Source organism: Leopardus geoffroyi, chromosome A2 (assembly GCF_018350155.1).
Source record: "Leopardus geoffroyi isolate Oge1 chromosome A2, O.geoffroyi_Oge1_pat1.0, whole genome shotgun sequence".
Taxonomy (NCBI): Eukaryota; Metazoa; Chordata; class Mammalia; order Carnivora; family Felidae; genus Leopardus; species Leopardus geoffroyi.
In genome coordinates this window covers 79594141-79618540 of record NC_059331.1, presented here as the reverse complement: position 1 = coordinate 79618540, position 24400 = coordinate 79594141, and the positions used below count along the sequence as shown (strand labels likewise).

The window sequence follows — 24400 nt, the reverse complement described above, 5'->3', positions numbered from 1 at the left end:
CGCACCGGCCACTGCAGGTGTGAGCCCTGCTTCCCCAAGGGTGGTGTGCAGACGAGCAGCATAGGACCCTCTGTGAGTTTGTTAGAAATGCAAAGTATTTCTGACTTCACCTGGAGTTCCTGAAGTACGTTCCACAGCGTAACAAGATCGCCAGGGGATTCCCGTGCACGTTAAAGTTTGGACAGCACTGGGGCGCCTGGGTGGTGCAGTCGGTTGAGCGTCCGACTTCAGCCAGGTCACGATCTCGCGGTCCGTGAGTTCGAGCCCCGCGTCAGGCTCTGGGCTGATGGCTCAGAGCCTGGAGCCTGTTTCCGATTCTGTGTCTCCCTCTCTCTCTGCCCCTCCCCCGTTCATGCCCTGTCTCTCTCTGTCCCAAAAATAAATAAACGTTGAAAAAAAAAAAAAAAAAAAAAAAAAAAAAAAAAGTTTGGACAGCACTTACTTAGAGTACGGGGGGGTCTCATTTGAAAACACTAGAGCCCATAAAATTGTATAAAAAGTTAGCATACCTAGGAGTGCCTGGGTGGCTCAGGCAAGTCTTCAACTTCAGCTCGGGTCATGACCTCACAGTTTGTGAGTTCGAGCCCTGCGTTGGGCTCTGTGCTGACAGCTTCAGATCCTTTGTCCCCCTCCCGTGCTTGCACACAGCACTCTCTCAAAAATGAACAAGACATTAAAAAGAAAAGTTATCGGGGCGCCTGGGTGGCTCAGCTGGTTAAATGTCTCTTGATTTTGGCTCAGGTCATGGTCTCACGGTTCCTGAGATCGAGCCCCGTGTCGGGCTCTGCGCTGACAGTGCAGAGCCTTCTTGGGATTCTCTCTCTCCATCTCTGGCCCTCCCCTGCTTACACACGCTCTCTCTCTCTCTAAAAAAAAAAACAGTATTAAAATAAAAAAGTTATTTATGTATTTTATGTATGTGTAGGGGTGTGTGTATGTGTATACACGTGTCTTCTTTCCTTCCCCTGGAAACAACATCTATACTTTTTCCTCAGATTTTGCAAGTTCCCAAACTGAGAAGTTTTAGCCTACAGGAATATGACCCCATTAAGTAGGAGAGCAGATTTCACCAAAGAAAACTATGAAGTTATCCTCTGCTACGTACTCTTCAGTTAATGAAGGGCAAAACCTGGCCATTCCTAGCTCTGAGTTCTTCCATTGAGCTCTCGTCATGTGTGGTAATGACACGGATACACTGTTTTTTATTTCAAAATATGACATATACACACATCAGTAGAGGCTGCGCACACACGTGTGTGTACACACACACGTATGAATATTCTATTGTGTACCACAGAGATCCTTATTTTTTTAGTGCAAAATTGGCCACAAAGAGCATTCCAGGACAAAGACCAGTTTGTGCTAATATGTGTTGCTGGCACAGCTGATAAAGGTTTAAAATTTTTTTTTCTTTTAATGTTTACTTATTTTTGAGAGAGAGAGAGAGAGAGAGAGAAAGAAAGAGAGAGAGAGAGAGACAGCATGAATGGGGGAGGGTCAGAGAGAGAGGGAGACACAGAATCCGAAGCAGGCTCCGGGCTCTCAGCTGTCAGCACAGAGCCCGACACGGGGCTCGAACTCAACAGACTGTGAGATCGTGACCTGAGCCGAAGTCGGAGGCTCAACTGACTCAGCCACCCAGGAGCCCCACAACTGGCAAAGGTTGAAGTACCAATGTGCTACTGTAGGTGCTGCTCATTTTTTGGTTGGACTCAACCAGGAAATATTTTTTTCAATTTGTATAATGACTGTCTAGTTATCCTCTACAACATAAAACCATGAATAAAATCAGTTGATAGTATGACTATTTAGCTTACTTTTCCATTAGTAAATAGTGCTGAGTTTATATCATAATAAAAAAAATAATGGTCTTTTGTTATTTCTTTTAGCCAAAAACTTACAAATGAAGGGGTAGTTAGGGATGAGGCTGTTTTCAGGCTTGTAAACTTGCCTCAGAGAAATATCCCCCCCTTTGTTAACAATAAAATGTCCTGACATCTCTGCTAAGGCAGTGATTGATTCCTGGAGTTAGATAGTGTCCTAGAGTCTCAAAACAGCTCTAAGAGGGGCACCTGGGTGGCTCAGTCAGTTGAGTGTCTGACCGGCTCAGGTCATGTTCTCACAGTTTGTGAGTTCGAGCCCCACATCAGGCTCGCTGCTGTCAGCACAGAGCCCACTTCAGATCCTCTGTACCCTCCTCCCTGCTTGCATGCTCCCAAAACTAAAACATTAAAAAAAAAAAAAAATGGCTCTAAGACTCTGCCTGATTCACTATTTTCCAGCTGGTATTTAAGAGGAAACATGCACAAACTGTTAGTTGGCTAATGCCAGGGGAAAATGAACTCAACCTATACGGCTCTAAGTATTCTCAGATGAAGAGAACATTTCTGAGTTTGGACTTTTTTTTTTTTCTGGTAATGTAAATTTATAAATGCAGAACTACTGATGGTACTTGCATTAGGCAGAGTTAGGTCCCCTTAATAAGCATGTTCACTCATCAGTCTGATGAAGGAAAATAACTTGGGAGCACTGGAAACTACAAACAGTCCAATACACATTTAATATATTTGGCTTTTGTAGGTAAGAGATTCTTTAGAAACCAGCCAGCTAAAAGGGCTATTTACCATGACATTTCTAATATTTTTCCACCTCTGTAGTGTGATGGATGCCATTAAAACACAAGGGCTGAAAAACAGTCCTCAACTGTCCAGTACCAGATACGGGACAAATGTCACCCACCCTGCTATGGCGTGATGCTCCTGGTACAGAGGTCTTCCCCATTCTTCTCTCCAGAAAGCACACTGGAAAGCAAGTGAGGGGTGTTATTGTAAGAATAACCTTGAATCCAGTCCATCATTGTCCAAGAGTCATACAGTCGGACACTCAAATGTATGATTTTCATGACATCTCACACCTGATCATGACACACACCTTTGTGTCGACACCATCTCTGAGGATCCCTCAATCACTTATTGCCTTGCCCTCAGTCTGGGCCAAGGTTCTCATCTGCACTCAGTTTTAGATAACTTATTTAACTTATTAACATAACTAATACAGGGAGCGCCTCAGTGGCTCAGTCGGTTAAGCATCCGACTTTGGCTCAGGTCATGATCTCACAGTTCATGAGTTTGAGCCCCGCGTTGGGCTCTGTGCTGACAGTGTGGAGCCTGCTCGGAATTTTCTCTTTCTCTCTCTCTGCCCCTCACCTGCTCGTGCTTTCTCTCTCTCAAAATAAATAAATAAACTTAAAAAAAAAAAACCACCCATAACTAGAAAGGAGTTTTAAAAAATATTTATTATATTTTGTTCTAGAAATGGTAGAAAATAAAAACTGGTGCAATTATGTCACACATCCTTGGCAAGGCATAGTCAGCCTTTCACACCAGAGAAAAGTTTTACACAATGCCAGAAACGGAAATACCCAAGCCGAAGGTGACAAAGGGTGAGGCTGCTGATCGGAGGAGCCCTTTTGTAAAGGTTTAAAGTTTTCTTCTCTGCTGTCATTTACTTGTGGACAAATACCAGTCCAGTGGAAAGCATTCTGAACATAAAAGGCACCTAGAGTAAAAATCACACCTTGACTAATAAAAATAGCGACACGTGTTTACACTGAGAAAAAAGGTCCTATCACGCAACTGTCCTACAAGGCAACGATAATATAAATGCAAAAGCTACTGCAACTAAAAGATCTATCCACACTTACCTAAACCTGGCATGGGAGTTAGATGATGACAGCCACTTTTGCATCTATAACCTGGACATGTTTTATCATCATTTAAATAAGCATGAGTACTGTACTTATAGGCGGGGTGGGGGCAGTCTATTTATCCATAGTCAAGATTTGCTTTGCTGCATTTTCTCTTAAAATGCACTGCTGCATACTCCATTCATGGCTACATGAAGAATTCATGTCGTCCTTTAAGAATGAAGCAAAACTTAAAATTGCAAGTTTAAACCGAAAGTCCTTTTAAATTATCATAAAGCCAAATAAAGCTGATGTTTTACTATGATTTAAGCACCTGAAATATATTCTGATCAATTTATATTCTCTGAGCTAGAATTAGGATCCTCAGGATTTGTATTATGTGTACAAATATTGCAAATTAAGCTAATAAAAACTTGAAAAAATACAAATAATCTTTAGCTACAAAGATCTAAAATACACCTATGGTCTGTACTAAGACAAAAATGAACAAGAAGCCAGCAAACACCAGTCTGCATGTTCTCGTCTGGGGAAAAAGGACTCAGCGGAGCCAGGTGGTGTTCAGCTGGGTCTGGTTCTTGATGCTGGTATCCATTTTTAGCACTTCGCGAATGGCCATGGTAGCGTAGGTAGAAGGAGGAAGAGAAAAATCCATCTTCAGAGCTCTGTATTTGCCTTCTGCCAGGCAAGAAAGAAGAGAACGGTCAGAAAAGGAAGGCAGCTGCAGAGAGACTGGGGCGAGTCATATAATCGCTACAGAGAGGAAAGAACTGGGCTATTCTGCAGGCACCACCTCCCGTGGGGCTCAGAGAATAAAATGTAGAAGTGAGATCAGAAGTATATGATCCAGCTGAATCCCGACAGTAATTCTACTTGGAACCTTCAAGAAGGGCAAAGGGTGGAAACAGACGAGGGAATGGCAGCCAGAAGTTGACAATGACAATGCAGATTTCATGTTTTAGACTCTGTTCCTGGATATTCCCTCACCTTTGTTCATTCAGTGGGGGAGAAAATATTCAACCACCTAATACCATAATGTTCATTCATTTTCAGTGAAATCTATTGTTCTAATCACCTGACATCAAGCTATAACCACGAAACCAAGATGACAAAACACAAAATAGCAATCACTGGGCAGGTGGAAGGTGGCAGTTTAATTTATGTTTTCGTCTGAGAAAATGTTTCAAAGTTGACACAGGGCTGACGGCTGAGTAAACTTACCAGAAGCAAACACCGGTGGTGGTTTCCCTTCTAGGTTGTCCACATCTGTGTTGAAGAGTGGAATTTTGGGATCATCATATGCAACGACTTCCCTTCAAAACACACAAATAAAGTGTGAATGCAAACTTCCATGAAAGGAACTAAAACTGCTCATCACCATTTTCTTAGAAAGGAAAAAACACACAGGCCTGTGTAAGGAATTCTAAGGGGAAGTTGTTCAATAACAGAACAGGGCCAGATTTTACATGTAAGTATTGCTTTTGTACGATCATACAAGATGACAAATGATGCCAGACTATGTTAAAAAATATATAAAATGCTTCCTTAGGATGGAAATTCTTTTTCTATGTAGGTGGAAACTTCACTTGGTGAAGATGTGAATTAGTAATGGCATTTGTATCTTCTCCACGGTGGTCATCACTTCTAACAGCACCGTGTTACTCACCAGAAACAGCTCTCTGGGGTGGGGAAGACCAAATCCAACCTGGCCAACCTCATCCCACAACCCAGAGATGGAGACAGGGAAGAAAGAGAATCTCCCGGCAATGGACAACTAATTCAGGATTTAGTTTTTAAAATTATCAAACAGAATTGAGTTTTATAAAATTATCCAATAAATATACTGAAATATTTTAAATGAGTTAATACATGTATGTTTTTTTCTTCAGAACATATTAAAACAAACAGATCAGTGTTTGAAACTCATAGCTAATTCGGAATAAAGGTAGCTTGCTCAGGGATAGCTTTACAAGCAAATCTTAGTTTTTTCAAAGTAGGGAAAAAGTTTAAATGTTTCTTTCTTTTTTTTTTTTTTAAAGCCTGATGCGGGCTCAAACTCACGAACTATGAGATCATGACCTGAGCTGAAGTCAGACACTTAATTGACTGAGCCACTCAGGTGCCCCTTCTTCCTTTTTATTAACGTTTATTTTTATTTTTGAGAGAGAGAGAGAGAGAGATCTCACAAGCGCGTGCATGTGTGCAAGCAGGGGAGGGGCAGAGAGAGAGGGAGACATAGAATCTGAAGCAGGCTCTAGGCTCTGAGCCTGACGCTGGGTTTAAACCCATGGAATGCGTGATCATGACCTGAGCCAAGGTCAAACACTTAACCCACTGAGCCACCCAGGCGCCCCACTCTGCATAGATCTTCAATAATTTAGCAAGGTCTATAAAATGTAAACTTAACCACTTACACTCGTTTGTTTCCTGATGATCGAAAAATGCAAGTAGAAGTAATAATGATAATAGTAACAACAAGTAATGCTTCTATGCCAGGTTGTCAACACTGGACAATAAACATGCGATGCAAAAACTTTAAATCTCACACTGTAATTCAGTTCTACTTCCTTCCAGACTATCACTCACCAACTGACATTCTGAGGACGAATAATGATCTTTCGGTAGGCTCCTGATAAGGAATAATCTCGAATTTTGTGTCTCATGTTGTCAATATCCAGATTGTCTGCTGTGAGCATTTCCCTGTAGGCTTCGCTAACTGTAAGATACAAAAAGTTAGCTGGAATGCAGCATGTGAGCAAGCCACCTTCTGCCAGACCACAAATAAATTCATAGCATCCTAACAAAATTAGTCCCTCTCATTTATAATCCAGCCTGTTCTCTAGAATCAAAATTTAGGGATTAACTACTAGGACTAGATGTCTCCAGCTTAGATTTGAGCAACTTGTAAATTATCTCTCATAAGCAGCCACAGTATCTGGGGTGTAAGGTTCTCAAGCTAACTATAAAAGGCCATTTCAAGAGAAGTTATTAACCTATAATTTATACATGCTCAGAGTTGGAAGAGAGCATGTACAGAGGCCTCCAATTCCTGAAGAAGGCAGTTATAAATAAATGTATAAAAATAAGAGACCTGGGAAAACAATCTGGCTCATCCTCGCCCCTGATGTGGAATCTTTTTTATAACACCTGAGAGAGACAGTCACCCGGCCTTTGCTTGCAGGTTGCCATTTACGGTAACGTCTTTGTGAGGCTCACCAATTGTTAGAAAGTTCCTTATTCCAAGCTGAAATCTGTCTTTTTATAACTTCTGTTCACTGCTTTGCAACACAGCAGGTTAACTGCCCTTTTTCAAATGTTCACACAAGTGCTGGACCTTTAAGCCGTATCTTCTTTAGGCCACACACACGTTCTTTCAACTGTCCCTCTTCTGACATTGCTGTATTCTCCACAAAACCCTTCATCTGCCTCAGGGTAGCAGAATGATGTTCAATAAGAACTCCAGATACTTTTTATATAGACTACTATCAAGACGGACCTTTACAGAAGTAAGAATTTATATTTAACTCTATTAAATGCCTTCTGTAGTTCTTTTAAAAAATTTACTTTTTATACAATTAGTATTAACAGTTTTGGGTAACATAACTTGCAAACATGATAAGCAGATTTTTAAAAAATGTTTATTTATATTTGAGACAGAGAGAGAGAGTGCACGAGCAGGGAAGGGGCAGAGAGAGAGGGAGACACAGAACCTGAAGCAGCCTATAGGCTCTGAGCTGTCAGCACAGAGCCCTACGCGGGGCTCGAACCCATGAACCGTGAGATCATGATCTGAGTTGAAGTTGGACACTTAACCTACCGAGCCACCCAGGCGCCCTGCAGATTTCTTATTCAAGTTATTCATAAAAAATATTGGGTAGACCAGGGTCAAGGAAAGACTCCTTCACAACGTATCTATAAGACAACAGGGATCCCTAAATTGAGCACTGCTGGATGCCAAGCGCGCATATGTAACCGATCCACATGCCCATCCAGTCTACGAGCCCCTGTCTTCGCCACAAGGATTCCATGAACAGACTTTGTCAAAAGCTGTATTGAATTTATGGCTTAAATGGCATTACCCTGTGCCATAGGGTAGGCAGACTGTTCCCCTCCCCCTCCCCCCTCCTATTCATTCCCTCCTCCTTTTCTCTGCTTTCTCTCAGTGAAGTCAACCTCACATAAGAATTAGAAGTGCAGCAATCTGATTATATTAATATGTAAGTGGCAGATGACTAACTTTTGTCAGTATTTGCAGTATCAAAGAAGGGTGTTAATTCCTAAGCATTCTGTAACTTGTATGGTTACAAGGAATGTAACATTGATAAGCAAAATAATCATTTGACCCCTCGAGAGAAAAGATGTCTTTTTTTTGTTTTTTTAAGTTTTTACTCATTTGAAAGAGACAAAGGCAGTGTGAGTAGGGAGGGGCAGAGAGAGAGAGAGAGAGAGAGAGAGAGAGAGAGAGAGGTGGGGGGGAGGGGGGAGGGAGGGAGGGAGGGAGAGAGAGAATCGCAAGCAGGCTGTGTGCTGCCAGCACACAGAGTCTGACATGGAGCTCTAACTCCCGAAACCTCAAGATAATAACCTGAGCAGAAGTCAGCCCCTTAGCTGAAGGAGCCACCCAGGAGCCCCTCCACCATTTTGTTTCTTAATTTAAATTCCCCAGGGGCACATGACTGACTTAGTGGAACATACAACTCTTGAACTTGGGGTACTTAAGTTCGAACCCCATGTTGGGTGTAGAGATTACCTAAAAATAAAAATTTTTTTAAAATTATCTATTTGAGGGGCGCCTGGGTGGCTCAGTTGGTTAAGCGTCCGACTTCAGGTCAGGTCATGACCTCATGGTTCGTGGGTTTGAGCCCTGCATCGGGCTTTGTGCTGACAGCTCAGAGCCTGGAGCCTGTTTCGGACTCTGTGTCTCCCTCTGTCTCTGCCCCTCCCCCACTCGTGCTCTGTCTCCCTCTGTCTCAAAAATAAACATTAAAAAAAATAAAAATTATCCACTTGAATACCTTTCAGGGAGACTTTATATATGTAAACATAGTTTATAAATGTTTGAAATCTAAACATTTTCAAGTCTGACAGAAATGAAAGTTCTAAAATTATATTTAAAGTACTGATTTTTTCCCTTCTCTCTATTCTTGGTGGCTGGTAAGTGGCTTAAATATGTCAGGCTTTGTTTTATCTACTTTCCCCTGACAGGGAACTTACTTTTATGCTTTGGGTAGATAACATCGAAACCAGGCAAAGGCATTACCACATCATGGATGGAGTAATTATTAACATCTTCTTCATCAACATAGGTGGCTGTAGCTGCAAATTGACACACAGATAAATTAAGAAAAACTATGAAAATAGGTGATATTTTCATGAGCTTGATCTTCAAAAATTATATGCAAGCTGACACAGGATGAGTGGCCTACAAAATTTAAGGAAATTAAATTAGGTACCTGTCTTTTCTGCTCTACCCAAGAAATAAAATCATGGATTCATAACAAGTGGAAAGCCAAAAAAACAAAAAACAAAAAAACAAACAACATTTATTTCTCAGCTGCACCCTTATGTTTTTAGAATGCTTTAAAAAAACAAGCTGCTTTCTCCTTTTTAAACAACCCTACAAAATACTATCTAGAAAGCTATCGCCATTGGATGCATTTTGATAAAAGAATAATTTTAAATCAGTCTGCGTTTAGAGGATGAAATGTGATGGCATATGGGACATTAAAACACACTGGATGTAATCAACATTGGGAGGAGATTAAAAACTATTAATCCAGGATAATCAAAATTTCTCAACAGGGCCCTTAGTGGATTTATTGGGTATACATGTAGATGAACAGGCTATGTCTTCAGACAGGAGAAGGGCAGCTGGGTGTGCCAGAAGAACATGGACTTTGGAAACAGGCCGACTTTGATTCTGAATCTCTGCCTTTTCTTTTTTTAACCAGATGTGGAATCTTGTGAATCTTGTCTGAAGAACACAGGGAACACTTCACAGAATACTGCGAGCTTTAAACCAGAAGAGGTAGGCAAAGGGCTTAACACAAGGCCTGACACAAGGTAGGGGCTCAGCATCAGAGGGGATCAGCTGTGTGTTTTATGAACATTGCCGGCACAGAGTACGCACTAAGCGTCTGTTACGTCACGGCCCGCGTGTGAAGTGAGCTCTGGTTGAGCGCTGACTTACAGAAACTCTTTAAAACTGGCGGACAACAGCTGAGGCGCCAAGGCAAGTCCAGAAGTGTAGAGGAGTATTTGCTAGACCCAGATTAAAGTTTAGAAAAAGACTTAAAGACAACATCTCATTCAAATCTTCTTCTAGCCAAGAAAATGGAGGCCCAGAGACCCAGAAGAGAGTCAGGCGCTTACTCAAATCGTATGCATATTTTGATTAGAGATACAGATGCAAAGTGTTCTGTCTGAGCTTACAATGCCTTTCCATTTAACCTTACTAGACACCCCCCACCCTCCCCAAGCAGTGGCCAGGCTGGATTTTAAGCACTAGTGTCAAATGACTGAACCCTAGTTTGGTGGAGTCAGGAGGATATCTGCCTTTTTACCTCCTTTGAGAACGAGGTCCCCCGGGACGGGTCTCAGTCCGTACTCCTCTATCCTCTTGCTTACCATGTTATTCCACACATAGCTTTGGTAGCTATGAATATACATTAAGCGATTATTTCTTGGTATCTGGAGGGAAGGATAAAAAACAGGCAAGGAAAAAAATACATGTTCTGAATATTAAAAGTACTGTACTTTCCCAGGCCTCCCACTTGCTCAGTGGTGACCCTAGAACAAGAAGCTTGTAGCTCAAATCTCATCTCTCTAAAGGCTTATAGCAACAGCGACTGATGCACGGCAACCAATTTTAGAGACAGAACTCCTCCGACTACGGGGTGCTCATGGTCAGCTTCCATGGTGGCAGCTCCCACATGTTCATGCAAATAAAGCAAGTTCTGTGGAGCGCACACCCTAAACCAAAGACACGGCCCTCAAACTCTAGAAATTCACATATTGGTTAGTTACACAGCAAACAGTGCTTCCTTCCTGCTAATGGCCGTGGAGAGAGAAAATCTGAATGACTGAACTGACAACTGACTTCATGCAGTAAAAATTCTTTCTTGTTTACCAGGGGAAGAGTAAATGAGACGTTAAGTTTAAGAGTTAACCTTTGGTCCACTAGGGATCACAGCCATCTGAACACTGGCAGAGGCCACACTTGCCAAGATGGTACCCACTCCTGAACAACCACGAAGAAACCAAACTAAAATGTAATCACTAGGGCGCTTCCCGTGCAACCTCTTACTGAGGCAGGTTACAGTCCTGATGCTGGACAATGATCAAGAAGTGCACTCTAAGACGGATTCTGAATTTCTCAAGTAGCAAGATACTGGATTTAAATTAAATTTCCTTGTAGGCAGTATTTACCACTTTCATGCTTTTCTCAGCCCTCCATGTGAATAACTGTTGCCAACGCCACCCACACCCACCACCCTCCCTCGTCACCATTCAGGGTACACACAAGGATCACTCAGGTAACACACGTCTCCGAGATCACCAAAGGATCCTTATTTACCTTCCGCTCTTCTAAAATTTAGTAAAATATTTAAAGGTAAAATTTAAAAAGAATTAAGCCACCTCAAGTCATTTGCCTGACTTCACAAATAGCACTCACTATGCCAAATGCAGAGACTATATTCTTCATTCCATATTTTGAAAGTCCTCGCAGCAGCTGCCCTTCCACACACCTTTTGACAGGTAGTTTTCTGAGGGCAGCAGCTGGGTCTTTGGTCTTCGCCCACTCTTCCCTGCACTTAACCAAGTAGCCCTTTTCAGCTGGGGGGAAAAAAAGTTGTGTTAAAACAATTTATTGAAATGGACGGATTTCCGTAACTTTAACGCGCTTCCTAGAGAACACAAAATTAGAAAATGCTCTTTGTAACACAGGTACTCTGAACAGATTCTGCTCATTGAGAATACCTGTCAGGAGGTGAGAAGGTGGGACGGGGAGAATGTACAGAATGAAACAGCTTCGTCGATATTAGCCCCCCCGCCACCTCCAGTATTGAAAGTCCATTACTGTCCCCTTATCATGGCTGATTTAACAGAAGACAAAACCCAGGGAGCCTTTTCTCCTTTCTCTTTTTCTACTGTGTTGGCAAATTTGATAGGAACTCTCCTTAAAAGTAGGCAACTTTATCTCTTTAATTTGGAAATGAATAATTACCCAAAGGGACTAAATATTTTGATAATTTGTAAAGTAGTATTTAAATCATTTTTTAGATGATGTGAATTTAGACGTACTTTCTGGAAAGTAGCTAACAAACTAAAATCTTCAACACTTTTTGCCCAGTTTTTAATTTCTACTACACTATGCTTTAACAAATTAACCACAAGTGAGATGTGTTTGGATTCCTGCACGTTCAGGGATTTAGTAGTGTATGGGGCAAAGGAAATATATTTGTTTATGAATTAATATATTAGGTGAACTAAAGAGCTAAACACAGGATACAAATTATAAATCTCAAATATATACATAAAATTTGTGAAAAAATAAACTATCCTTTTAATTTTACTGTAAAAACAATTAAAAAAAATTTTTTTAACGTTTATTTATTTTTGAGACAGAGACAGACAGAGCATGAACAGGGGAGGGACAGAGAGAGAGGGAGACACAGAATCTGAAGCAGGCTCTAGGCTCTGAGCTGTCAGCACAGAGCCCGACGCGGGGCTGGAACTCACAGACCGCGAGATCATGACCTGAGCCGCAGTCAGACGCTCAACCGACTGAGCCACCCAGGCGCCCCAAAAACAATTTTTAAAATTTCTGAAATACCTACCTAATATACACAGATATTTTTTATTCATAGCAATTCCACATATACCTAACAAGATATTCTATTTTTTTTCATTAACATGAATTTTATTCTTACCTCCAGAACGGGGTTTCAATATTAAATCCATGACTTCAGTCCAGGAATTCTGTAATATAGCTCTAAAATGAAACAGCATTTATTTTACTTTCATTTTTTTTTTACTTAATTTTGCATTAAGATAAATTTTATATGCTGAAATTTGTGGAGTAAAAAATTGTGTTAATTCTATATATTTTATTAAACTTAAAAATAAGCTGAAAAACTAATGATATAGGTTTCAAATGTAAATGAGAAAAGAACTCAAGAGAGAGAAGAAAATTAAGAATGTTCACTTATTAACATTTAACATCACATCAACTTTTATTTTTATTTATTTATTTAAATGTTTATTTATTTTGACGGAGAGAGAGAGAGGGTGGGTGCAGAGAGAGGGTGGGGAGAGAATCCCAAGCAGTCTCCACACTGTCATTACACAGCCTGATGTGGGTGGGGCTCGATCCCATGAACCACAAGATCATGATTTGAGCCGAAACCAAGAGTTGGTCGCTTAACCAGCTGAGCCACCCAGATGCCCCTTATGTCACAGGTTTCAAAAGCTATAATAGTAAATACTACCAAGTCATTAAGCTGTTAAACATGGTATCTGTACAAATCTGTACTAAAACTTATTTGAAACCTCTCAAGAAATTTCTCCCCTGTGTTAAATACCTTCTTGCCTAGACAAAGAGTAACACTTTATCCTTCGCTATTATTCTGGCCCAGATGGAAACATCTTTACTTTTGTTGATTATAAGTTACACATGCTTCTTAAAAATTAAACAGTACATAAGAAAGGTTACCTGTAATCTAATTTAACACTTTATTATTTTTTAATGTTCATTTATTTTTAGAGACAGAGTGTGAGTGAGGGAGGGGAAGAGAGAGAGGGAGATACAGGGTCAGAAGCAGGCTCCAGGCTCCTATCTGTCAGCACAGAGCCTGACGTGGGGCTTGAACTCACAGACTGCGAGATCATGATCTGAGCCGAAGTCGGACACTTAACTGACTGAGCCACTCAGGTGCCCCTAAATTAACACTTTAGAGTGTATTTTTCATGACTTTTTAAAAAAGATTTTTAAGTGATCTCTATATCCAACATGAGGACTGAACTCACAACCCTGAAATTTAAGAGTCATGTGCTACACAGACTAAGCCAGACAGACACCCCATGACTTTTCTTGATACATTTATAAGTGTACACAATTTTTTCTTTAACTTTCATTGTACTATCTTTTGCCTTGCAAAAATTCTATTTTGCCTATCATATCTGCAATTTTTTTCTGTTAAGATATTTGGTCTTGGGAGTCATGCTTAGAGAGGCCTTCCTGACCATAAGAATATAGAAATACCTATTTAGTTTTAGTTAACTAGGGTTTTAATTTTTCATATTTAAGTTAACCCATATGGGATACTTTTGTATATTAAAGTGTATAAAATGCTGTTTGGTATCCAATGATGTGCTCATATGGATTATTTATCCACTAATGTGATTAATTACATAACAGATTTTCTACTACTGGCCATCCTTGCGTTCCTGGAACAAGCCATGCTCTATCAGTCTTTAAATATTCTCCTGGGTGACATATTACGTAGCTGGCTAGGCTATCTGCAACACCTCCCAAGAGAAGAGAGTTCTAACTTGGGACTAGGCATTGGTCTGTCAGGTATCATAGAAGGAGCTGTCTTTATTCAAAAACCTTTGTTATCTGGCTGGCCACTTGATTTTGTAAATACTTTTATTGTAAAGCAGCTGCGCTCAGCCATTTACACACTGTGTATGACTGGTTCACACTGTTTTTTTTTTTTTTTTTAATTTTTAAAAAAAAAATTTTTTTTTTCAACGTTTATTTATTTTTGGGACAGAGAGAGACACAGCATGAACGGGGAGGGGCAGAGAGAGAGGGAGACACAGAATCGGAAACAGGCTCCAGGCTCTGAGCCATCAGCCCAGAGCCCGACGCGGGGCTCGAACTCACGGACCGCGAGATCGTGACCTGGCTGAAGTCGGACGCTTAACCGACTACGCCACCCAGGCGCCCCTGGTTCACACTGTTTTAACAGTGGAGGTGAGTCGTTCTATGAACACTCCAGGGCCCACAAAGCCTAAAACATTTACTATGTGGCCCTTGGCAGAACAAGTCTGCCAACAAGTGGTACAAAATATTGCAAAGTTTAAGATGCTACCATATACGTGCAAGTTCCATATACACTGCCATATTAAATATTCGCAGATTTGGTTACAATAGGCCATTCTATCTGGCCCACTACACATTAAGATGTTTTCTACTTTTCCTATGTTCTCTTTCTTTACCTTCCTTTTTTTTTTTTTAATTTTTAAATCTTTATTATTTTTGAGAGAGAGAAACAGCATGAGCAGGGGAAGAACGGAGAGAGAGGGAAACACAGAATCCGAAGCAAGCTCCAGGGGCTCAAACCCACAAACTGTGAGATCATGACCTGAGCCGATGATGGACACTTAACCGACTGAGCTACCCAGGCGCCCTATTATTTACCTTCCTTTTTTAAAAAATTGTATAAAATACATATAACATTGAACTCATCATCTTAGCCACTTTGAAGTGTACAGTTCTATGGCACTAAGTACGTTCATATTGCCGTGAACAGGACTACCTGCCTCCAGAACTTTTACATCTTCCTCAACTGAAACTCTGCACACATTAAACATTAATTCCCATCTCTTCCTCCTCCCAGCTCCTGGCAACCAGCACTCCACCTTGCGTATGCGTCTAACCATTCTAGGTCCTCACGTAAGAGGAATTACAGTTATTTGTCCTTTTGTGACTGGCTAATTTAGCATAAAGGTCTTCAAGGTTTATAATCTTGTAGCATGTGTCACAAACCCCTTCCTGTCAAGGCTGAATGATATTCCATTGTATCTATGTACCATGTTTTGTTTATGCATTCACTTGTTAATGGAAAGTTGGTTGCTTCCTTCTTCTGGCTATTGTGAACAGTGCTCAAAAACATAGGCATATAAATATCTGTTGAAATATCTGTTGATCTGTTTGCTTTCACTTCTTTTGGGTATATACTCATAAATGGAATTTATGGACCATATGCTAATCCTACATTTAATTTTTTGAAGAGACACCGTATCATTTTCCATAGAGACTGTACCACTTATATTCCTACCAGCAGCGCACAAGGGTTCCCATTTCTCCACATGTTCAACACTTGTTTTATTGTCTTTTTTTTTAACTAATGGCATTTCTAATGGGTATATAGTATCTCATTGTGATTTTGATTTGCATTTCCTTAATGATTGGTAATACTGAGCATCTTTTCATTATTAGCTTATATAAGTCATTAACGTATCTTCTTGGAAGAGGGGCGCCTGGGTGGCTCGGTTGGGTGTCTCACTTCAGCTCAGGTCATGATCTCACGGTCTGTGAGTTCAAGTCCCCCGTCAGTCTCTCTGCTGACAGCTCAGAGTCTGGAGCCTGCTTTGGATTTTCTGTCTCCTTCTCTATCTGCCTCTCCCCCGCTCACATTGTCTCTCTCTCTCAAAAATAAACATTACAAAAATTTAAAAAAATATATCTTCTTGGAAGAAAGGTCAAGTTCTTTGCCATTTTAAATCAGGTTATTTTGTTGTTGTGTTGTAGGAACTCTATATATTTTGGATATTAACCCCTCATCAGATATATAATTTGCAAACATTTTCTCCCCTTCTGTGGGTTGCTTTTTCATTCTGTTGATAGTGTCCTTTGGACACAAAAACTTTTTATTTTCTTATTTAAGTTCTAGTTAACATACTGTGAAATACTGGTTTAAGGAGAATTCAGTGATTCATCACTTCCATACAACACCCAGTGCTCATCACAAGTGCTCTCCTTAGAACCCATCACCCATCTATCTCATCTCCCACGGAGCTCCCTCGATCAACCCTGTTTGTTCTCTATCATTAAGAGTTTCTTGTGGTTTATTTGCCTCTCTTCCCTTCCCACCACCCCTTCCATACATTCATCTATTTTGTTTCTTAAATTTCACATATGCGTGAAATCATATAGTATTTGTCTTTCTCTGACTTATTTTGCTTAGCATGATATGTGCTAGCTTCATCCACATCATTGCAAATGGCGAGATTTCATTCTTTGTGAAGGCTGAATAATATTCCATTGTACATATATATACACCACACCTTCTTTATCCATTCATCAGTCAATGGACATTTGGGCTCTCTCCATAGTTTGGCTACTGTTGATAATGCTGCTATGAACACTGGGGTGCAGTACCCCTTTGAATTTTATTTTTGTATTCCTTGGGGAAATACCTAATAGTGCAATTGCTGGATCATAGGGTAGTTCTATTTTTAGTTTTGAGGAACCTCCATACTGTTCTCCAGAGTGGCTGCACCAGTTTTCATTCCCACCAACAATGCAAGAGGGTTCCTGTTTCTTCACACCCTTGCCAATATCTGTTGCTTCTTGTGTAATTCTAGCCATTCTGGTAGGTGTGAGGTGGTATCCCATCATGTTTTTGATTTGTATTTCTGTCTGTATTTTGATTTGTATTTTGATGATGAGTGATGTTGAGCATCTTTTCATGTGTCTGTTAGCCATCTGGATATTGTACACAAATATCTTAAATTTTATGGAGTCCAACCTATTTTTTTCTTTTGGTGTTATAACCAAGAAATTGGCAACCAAATGTCATGAGGTTTTCCCCTGTTTTCTTCTAATTTTATAGTTGTAGCTCTTATGTTTAGGTCTTTGATCTATATTAATTCTGGTAAATGGTGTACGATAAGGGTCCAACTTCATTTTTTAATGTTTATACCCAATTTCCCTGACACAACTTATTGAAAAGACAGTCCTTTACCATTGAATGGTTTTGTCATCCTTGTTATTTGACCATATATGCAAAGATTTATTACACCTTTAAAGAAAAATGTTTACTTAGGTGTAATTCATGTATCCATATAATTCATCCATTTAAGTACACAATATAATGGCTTATGGTATACTCACAGAATTGTGCAACATCACACAATCAATTCTGGAACATTTTTATCACCCAAAAAGAAATCCTGCACCCATGAGCAGTCACTATTACTCCTCCCCCAGACCTAGGCACCACTAATCAACCTCCTTTCTCTATGGATTTGTGTAATCTGGATAACTCCTATAAATGCATCCTACAGTATTTTGCCTTTTGTGACTAGCTTCTTTCACTTAGCATGTCTTCAAGGTTTATCCATGTTGTAGCAAGTATTAGTACTCCATTCTCTTATTGTCCCTTTGTTTTAAGGGGGGGTGGGGGAGGGATAGAGGAGGAGAGAGAGAATTTTAAGCAGGCTCCATAGCCAGCCTGGAGCCCAGCTCAGGGCTCGATCTCACGAATCATGAGATCATGACCTGAGCCAAAATCAAGAGTCAGAGGCTTGGGGCACCTGGGTGGCTCAGTCAGCTGAACTTCTGACTCTTGGTTTTGGCTCAGGTCATGGTCTCACAGTTGGTGGATTTGAGTCCCACGTGGTGGTCACAGTATGGAGCCTGCTTGGAATTCTCTCTCCCTTTGCAAATAAATAAAACTTAAAAAAAAAAAAAAAAAAAAAAAGAGCTGGAGGCTTAACCAACTGAGCCACCCAGGTGCTCATCGTTTATTTTTATTGTTGAATAATATTCCATTGTGTGGATACATCACATTTTGTTTATCCATTTATCAGTTGATGGACATCTGGGTCGTTTCCCGTTTTTTTGGCTGCTATAAACATTGGTGTAAACTTTTGTATGAGGCACGTTTTCAAATTCTTGAGTATATACCTAGAAGTGCAATAGCTGAGTCATATGGTATTTGGTGTAGAGGACTAGCCAGGCTGTTATCCAAAATAGGTGTACTATTTTATATTTTTACCAGCAGGGCATGCAGGTTCCAATTTCTTCACATCCTTACCAACACTTTTTATTGTAAGCCTTTTTGACTTTAACCATCATAGTGGATGTGAAGTGATAGCTCATTGGGGTTTTAAATTGCTTTTCCCTAATGATTAGTGATTAGTGATTCCCTAATGATGTTGAACATCTTTCCATGTGCTTTCTGGCCATTAATCTATGTTCTTTGGAGAAATGTCTACTCAGATCACCTGTTTTTATTTTAGTTATTTTTTTGGAGACAGAGTGTGCACGTGTATGTGAGTGCAGGAGGGGCAAAAGCAGAGAGAGAAAGAGAGAGAGAGAGAGAGAGAGAGAGAGAAAATATCTTAAGCAGGCTCCACGTGGGCTTGTCACAGACCCTGGGATCATGACCTGAGCCGAAATCAAGAGTCAGACACTCAAAAGACTGAGCCACCCAGGTGCCTCTCACTTGCCCATTTTTAGACTGCCATTTGTCCTTGTGTCTTTGCTTTGTAAGAGTTCTTTAAAAATCTTGGATGTAAGTCACCCTTCCAAAACTCGAAACTAAGGGTTTTGTTTTTTGTTTTTGTTTTCCTATGATGGTAACAGTGGGCTTCTTTGAAGCCAGGAAATATTCTTATGTTGTGGAAACTGTTGATTTGGGATTCTAATTGCACTGTATACTCATACTGTATACTTAAGGCATGCAATGCAATTTTTGTTCCTTTATATTTTTGATAAATCTGATCTCATTTTCATTAATCATTTTACACTATCTTTGGAGTACAAAATTTGCAGAGTCCCACCGCTGTTCTGCCAAATTCATTACAAATTCAAAAGTTGATACAGTTTTTCCTTAAATATTCTGTCCCATAATACAATTAACATCTTCACTATCTTTATCAATGTCCTTTGGCCATTTAGCAAAATTGAAAACATCATCATTTATTATCTAATAATAATGATTATCAGTTACTTTAGTTTTCTTCTTGGCAAAAATTCTTTCTGTGCTTAGAATGCTTTAGTTTTAAAATATTACTTGCTGGGGACGTTTGGATGGCTCAGTTGTTTGAGCTTTCGACTTTTGATTTTGACTCAGGTCATGATCCCAGGGTCATGGGATGGAGCCCTGCATCAGACTCCACAGTGAGCATGGAGCCTGCTCAAGATTCTCTCTCTCTCTCTCTCTCTCTCTCAAATAAAATATTATTTCTGCTTATTGAGCACTTACTGTATTTAAGGCATAGAAATAGATGCTGCATAGACACCATGTCACTTCCATTTCACCACCCTGTGGGGTTAGTATTATGATCTCCATTTTACAGATGAGTAGTCTGAGGCTCAAAACCCAAGTCTGACTTTACTGCCTGAGCTTTTAACTTTTACAACACTGCCTAAAGAGGTAGAGGAATACTACATCACAGATTTTTATCATGTTGTGTTTTTAAAAACACATGAACAGATGCAACTTCGTGTAGTCGGCTGCTGCAACCATGCACTGGAAGTCCAGAAAAGTCCTCTGTTCCTAGGACTACGGAGGAAAACTGGTGAGCTCCAACAAACCCCAAGCCTAAATTTCACCTTTGCTACAACAGGGGTTTGAAACCCAAGAAAGAATGCAAACTATGTAAGCTCTCAGATTACCACCAACTCATAACCTCTACAATCCTAACTCCCATGAGAATGATTACTTTATGTAACACAGTCTACAGGACAGCAGGGCAGCATATACAGGTTTAGGTTTATGAAACCAAGTATTTAGTTATTTTTCAAGTTAATTTACTTACTCATTAAGTAACCTCTACACCCAACATGGGGCTCGAATAACGCCGAGAGTCTAAGTGTTTATTGATGGGATCCCCACCCTACCTTACCCTAGAGGGATTCCCTATTTACTGCCTAAAAGAGAATCAGATTTCTTTTTAATTTTTAAATATTTACTTTTGAGATAAGGAGTATAACCAGGGGAGGGGCAGAGAGACAAGGGGACAAAGGATCTGGAGCGGGCTCTGCGCTGACAGCAGTGAGCCTGATGTGGGATCAGTGAGATCCTGAACAGTGAGATCATGACCTATGCTCAAATGACTGAGCCACCCAGGTGCCCCAAGAGAATCAGATTTCTTAAAATAAATTTTACCACGCAATTTATATCCTATGCCACTGTCTTTAAAGGTGGGAGAGTGGAGATGTAAGTTTAATAAACTGGGAAGTGCTTGTTAACAGAGATCACAAACTACACCATCTCTGTCAGGCTACTCTGGGTCAGAGTCACCCAACTGCTTATTGTACTGAGCCAAGATTTACCTATAAAAAAAGAAACTAGAAACAGAATCCCCGATGGGAGAAAAACTTACTTTTTGGGTTACACCCTTCTGAACATTGATGTATTTTTATTTTTTCCATATACATGTATTATCTTAAAACACAAAAAAATTAGAAGGATATTATGGATCACTTGATGAGATACACTGGCTCATTTGGCCCAGACATGAATAGTTATAAATGACAGCAACAGGGCACCTGGGTGGCTCAGTTGGTTAGGTGTGACTTCAGCTCAGGTCATCATCTCATGGTTTGTAAGTTTGAGTCCTGTGTCGGGCTCTGTGCTGACAGTTCAGAGCCTGGAGCCTGCTTCGGATCCTGTATTTCCCTCTCTCTCTGCCCCTACCCTACTCACGGTCTCTCTCTCAAAAATAAATAAACGTTAACAAAAATTTAAAAATCACAGCAACAAAAAATCTTTCTTCTTTTTTTATGAGAGCTCTTTCAGACAAAAGTTAAGGAATGAAATACAAACCTTCCAACTTGATATGTGGGGACAGCAGTAGTTCCAAATCTTTGCATTCCATAGTAGTTAATAAATCCAATCTCCTTGAGAGAGTTCATGGCTTGCTGAACTTGTTCATCAGTTCCTGTTATATTTCTGTTAAGGGCCCAAATTTCCCAGAAAAAAATTTAGTCAAACATATTCATGGATACATATAAATGATATGGCTTAGCTTCCATGCCTTTCCCCTTTTTTAAAAAAAGGTTTTAGGGCTGCCCTGGGTGGCTCAGTCGGTTAAGCGTCTGACTTCAGCTCAGGTCATGATCTCCCGGTTCACAGGTTCAAGCCTGGCATCAGGCTCTATGCTGACAGAGCCTAGAGCCTGCTTCAGATTTTATGTCCCTCTCTCTCTCTGCCCCTCCCCCATTCAAACTCTCTGTCACTCAAAAATAAACATTAAAAAATTTTTTTAAGTTTTATTTAAGTAATCTCTACACCCCACGTGGAGCTCGAACTCATGACTCTGATATCAAGAGTCACATGCTCTTCCTACTGAGCCAGCCAGGTGCTCCTCCCTGCCTTTCCCTTATCCCCGGTAGCCTTCTCTCTACCTCCTGAGGACTCTTTTCTTTTTTTAAATTGTAAATGGAAGCTCTGCACCCACTAAACAATAGCTCTCCTTTCCCCCTCCTACGCCAGGCCCCAGGTAACCTCTACTCTATTTCTTGTGTCTGTGAGTGCGCCCATCCAGGTACTGCATGTAGGCGGAGGCACAGCCTCTTGATCTTTAAACCCTGTGTTGGAAGCAGACAGCTTCTCTCCAAAGGAAGGGCTGAGTTTCGAGAGGTGAGGGGGCGTTGGCACAAATACTCCAGCAGTACTTGCTCTCCCGGCCCTATGGGGCTCTGCTCTGCCTTCCTCTCCTGCCACACCTGTTAGTGCCAGCTCACCTGGGTTGATCACTGGTGCAAACAGACGTGAGGTGCCCCAGCAAGACCCTCTAGTCTGCATTCCTACCTGCAGTTCTTTACCTGAGGACAACAGTGAAGTGGTTCCCTTGAAGCTCTCCCAATTTCAGAGGGTTTTTCTGATAGCTGAAATTCCCTAGCTTAAAGTTCATCAAGCACTTGTTCAAGTGGGCAAGTCTTTGAGCAGTTATTCTAAAAAACATAAAATAAAAAAAGGAGCACAAAGAGATCATGAAATACTGCCTCACTGAAAAATAGTCCAGGACGCTTGTTACTTGTTCCTACTTGAAACCAGACTGCAGCACGCTATGAAGAGTGACAAAGGCACCCCCGCAGCTAGGGTGAGCGTTACTTTCCATTTTCCTCTGGACTGTTCCTCCAGCAAAATGATACTGGTTCATTCTTATTGGACAGATGTAACCTGGGCCATATTTATATTCATAAAGCCTCAAGTTATTTATAATGAGTAATGGGACAATCACGTAGGCGCAATCTGCTACTTTTTGTGACGGGGGAAGGGTGCGGCAAGGGGATAAGAGCAGAGAGCAATCCCATACAACTGCAGAGATTGTTATTAAACATTTTAAAGAGTCAGTCCCATTTTCAGAAAAATTTTGTAATCTTGCTACAGGAAACTTGGAAAAGTACAAAGAAAGGCAATTTATAGTTTCATTACCTGAAAAAAATGTTAATATCTAACTTTGTAATTCCTCCCATTCTTTTTTTTTTTCATTCTTTTCTTTTTCTTTTTTTTAAAGTTTATTTTGAGAGAGAGAGGGAGAGAGCAGGGGAGGGGCAGAGAGAGAGAAAGAGAGAGAGAGAGAGAATCTGAAGCATGCTTTTTCACTCTAAGTGCTGAGCCTGATGTGGGGCTCAAACCCACAAACCATGAGATCATGACCTGAGCTGAAATCAAGAGTCAGACACTTAACCAACTGAACAACCCAGGTACCCCTCCAGTCTTTTCTTCTTAAACACATGATAGATATAGACAGATAGATAGACAGACAGACAGATAGAGATGGAATCTTACCACGAATGTGTACCTTGCTATCATTTAAAAGGTATTAGAAAGGGGGCGCCTGGGTGGCACAGTCGGTTAAGCGTCCGACTTCAGCCAGGTCACGATCTCGCGGTCCGTGAGTTCGAGCCCCGCGTCGGGCTCTGGGCTGATGGCTCAGAGCCTGGAGCCTGTTTCCGATTCTGTGTCTCCCTCTCTCTCTGCCCCTCCCCCGTTCATGCTCTGTCTCTCTCTGTCCCAAAAATAAATAAACGTTGAAAAAAAAAAAAAAAAAAAAAAAATTAAAAAAAAAAAAAAAAAAATATAAAAGGTATTAGAAAGTGTTCATGAGAAATCCCTAAGTAGTAATACATGTAGAAAAACAGAGGACTGAAAAACTTTTGTCCTTTCTCCAGCCCTTAACAACTCTCCCCACCAGTAGCCAATGTTAATAGCTTCTCATGTTTCCTTCCAGAAACACTTTCTGTATATAGAAGCATGTAAGTACCTACTGTCTCCTCTCTTTTAAGTATTTTTTGGGAAGCTTTTAACATAAATGTCATATATATGGAAAAATACACAACTCATAAGTGTTCTGCTTGATGAATTTTCACAAAGTAAACACAACCATGTAACTAATACCCAGATCCTCCCTTTTAGAAAACAAATTTCATTACATTATAAATTGTTCAGCATCTTGCTTTTTTCACTTAAAAATGAATATCTGATGGGGCGCCTGGATGGCTCAGTCAGTTAATCGTCTGACTTTGGCTCAGGTCATGATCTCGTAGCTTGTGGGTCTGAGCCCTGTGTTGGAATCTGCACTGACAGCCTGCTTGGAATGCTCTCTCCTTTTCTCTGCCCCTCCCCCCCCGCACTTTCTCTCTCAAAATAAACTTCAAAAAAAACAATGAAAATCCGAGGTTTACTTTATTCACGCAGTACTTCTGAAGCTGCCTCGTTCTTTGGCCAGCGGCACAAGGATGGCTGCTGTCCTACATGGATATTCAATCCTTTACGTGACCAGTCTCCTTTGAAGGGCATTTAAATTGCTACCTATCTTTTGCTATCACACACAATTCTATAGCAAATAACCTTACACATACTTCTTTGTGCATCTATATAGGTACATGACTGGAATAAATCCCTAGATGTGGATTTAAAATTTTAATCCCTATTGCCCTCCAAA

At 40.5% G+C, this 24400-nt stretch overlaps 1 protein-coding gene across 10 annotated transcripts in view; it reads right to left on the bottom strand.

Annotated features, from left to right (window-relative positions):
- The window catches only part of PUS7 (pseudouridine synthase 7), a 97266-nt gene that overhangs the window by 37611 nt on the left and 35255 nt on the right, over positions 1-24400 (bottom strand). For 2 of the 10 annotated variants that reach the window (XM_045494523.1, XM_045494529.1), the window contains exons 9-17: positions 22275-22403; positions 21274-21399; positions 12637-12698; positions 11379-11539; positions 10267-10393; positions 8918-9019; positions 6290-6419; positions 4925-5016; positions 2225-2801 (exon numbers count right to left, since the gene is read on the bottom strand). In XM_045494523.1, coding sequence (XP_045350479.1) covers positions 2635-2801; positions 4925-5016; positions 6290-6419; positions 8918-9019; positions 10267-10393; positions 11379-11539; positions 12637-12698; positions 21274-21399; positions 22275-22403 — 1096 coding nt within the window. In that variant the 3' untranslated portion in view covers positions 2225-2634. Of the gene's footprint in view, positions 1-2223; positions 2802-3277; positions 4382-4924; positions 5017-6289; positions 6420-8917; positions 9020-10266; positions 10394-11378; positions 11540-12636; positions 12699-21273; positions 21400-22274; positions 22404-24400 lie in introns of those variants that run through there. The other 8 variants (XM_045494527.1, XM_045494526.1, XM_045494525.1 and 5 more) reach the window with 7 other exon arrangements.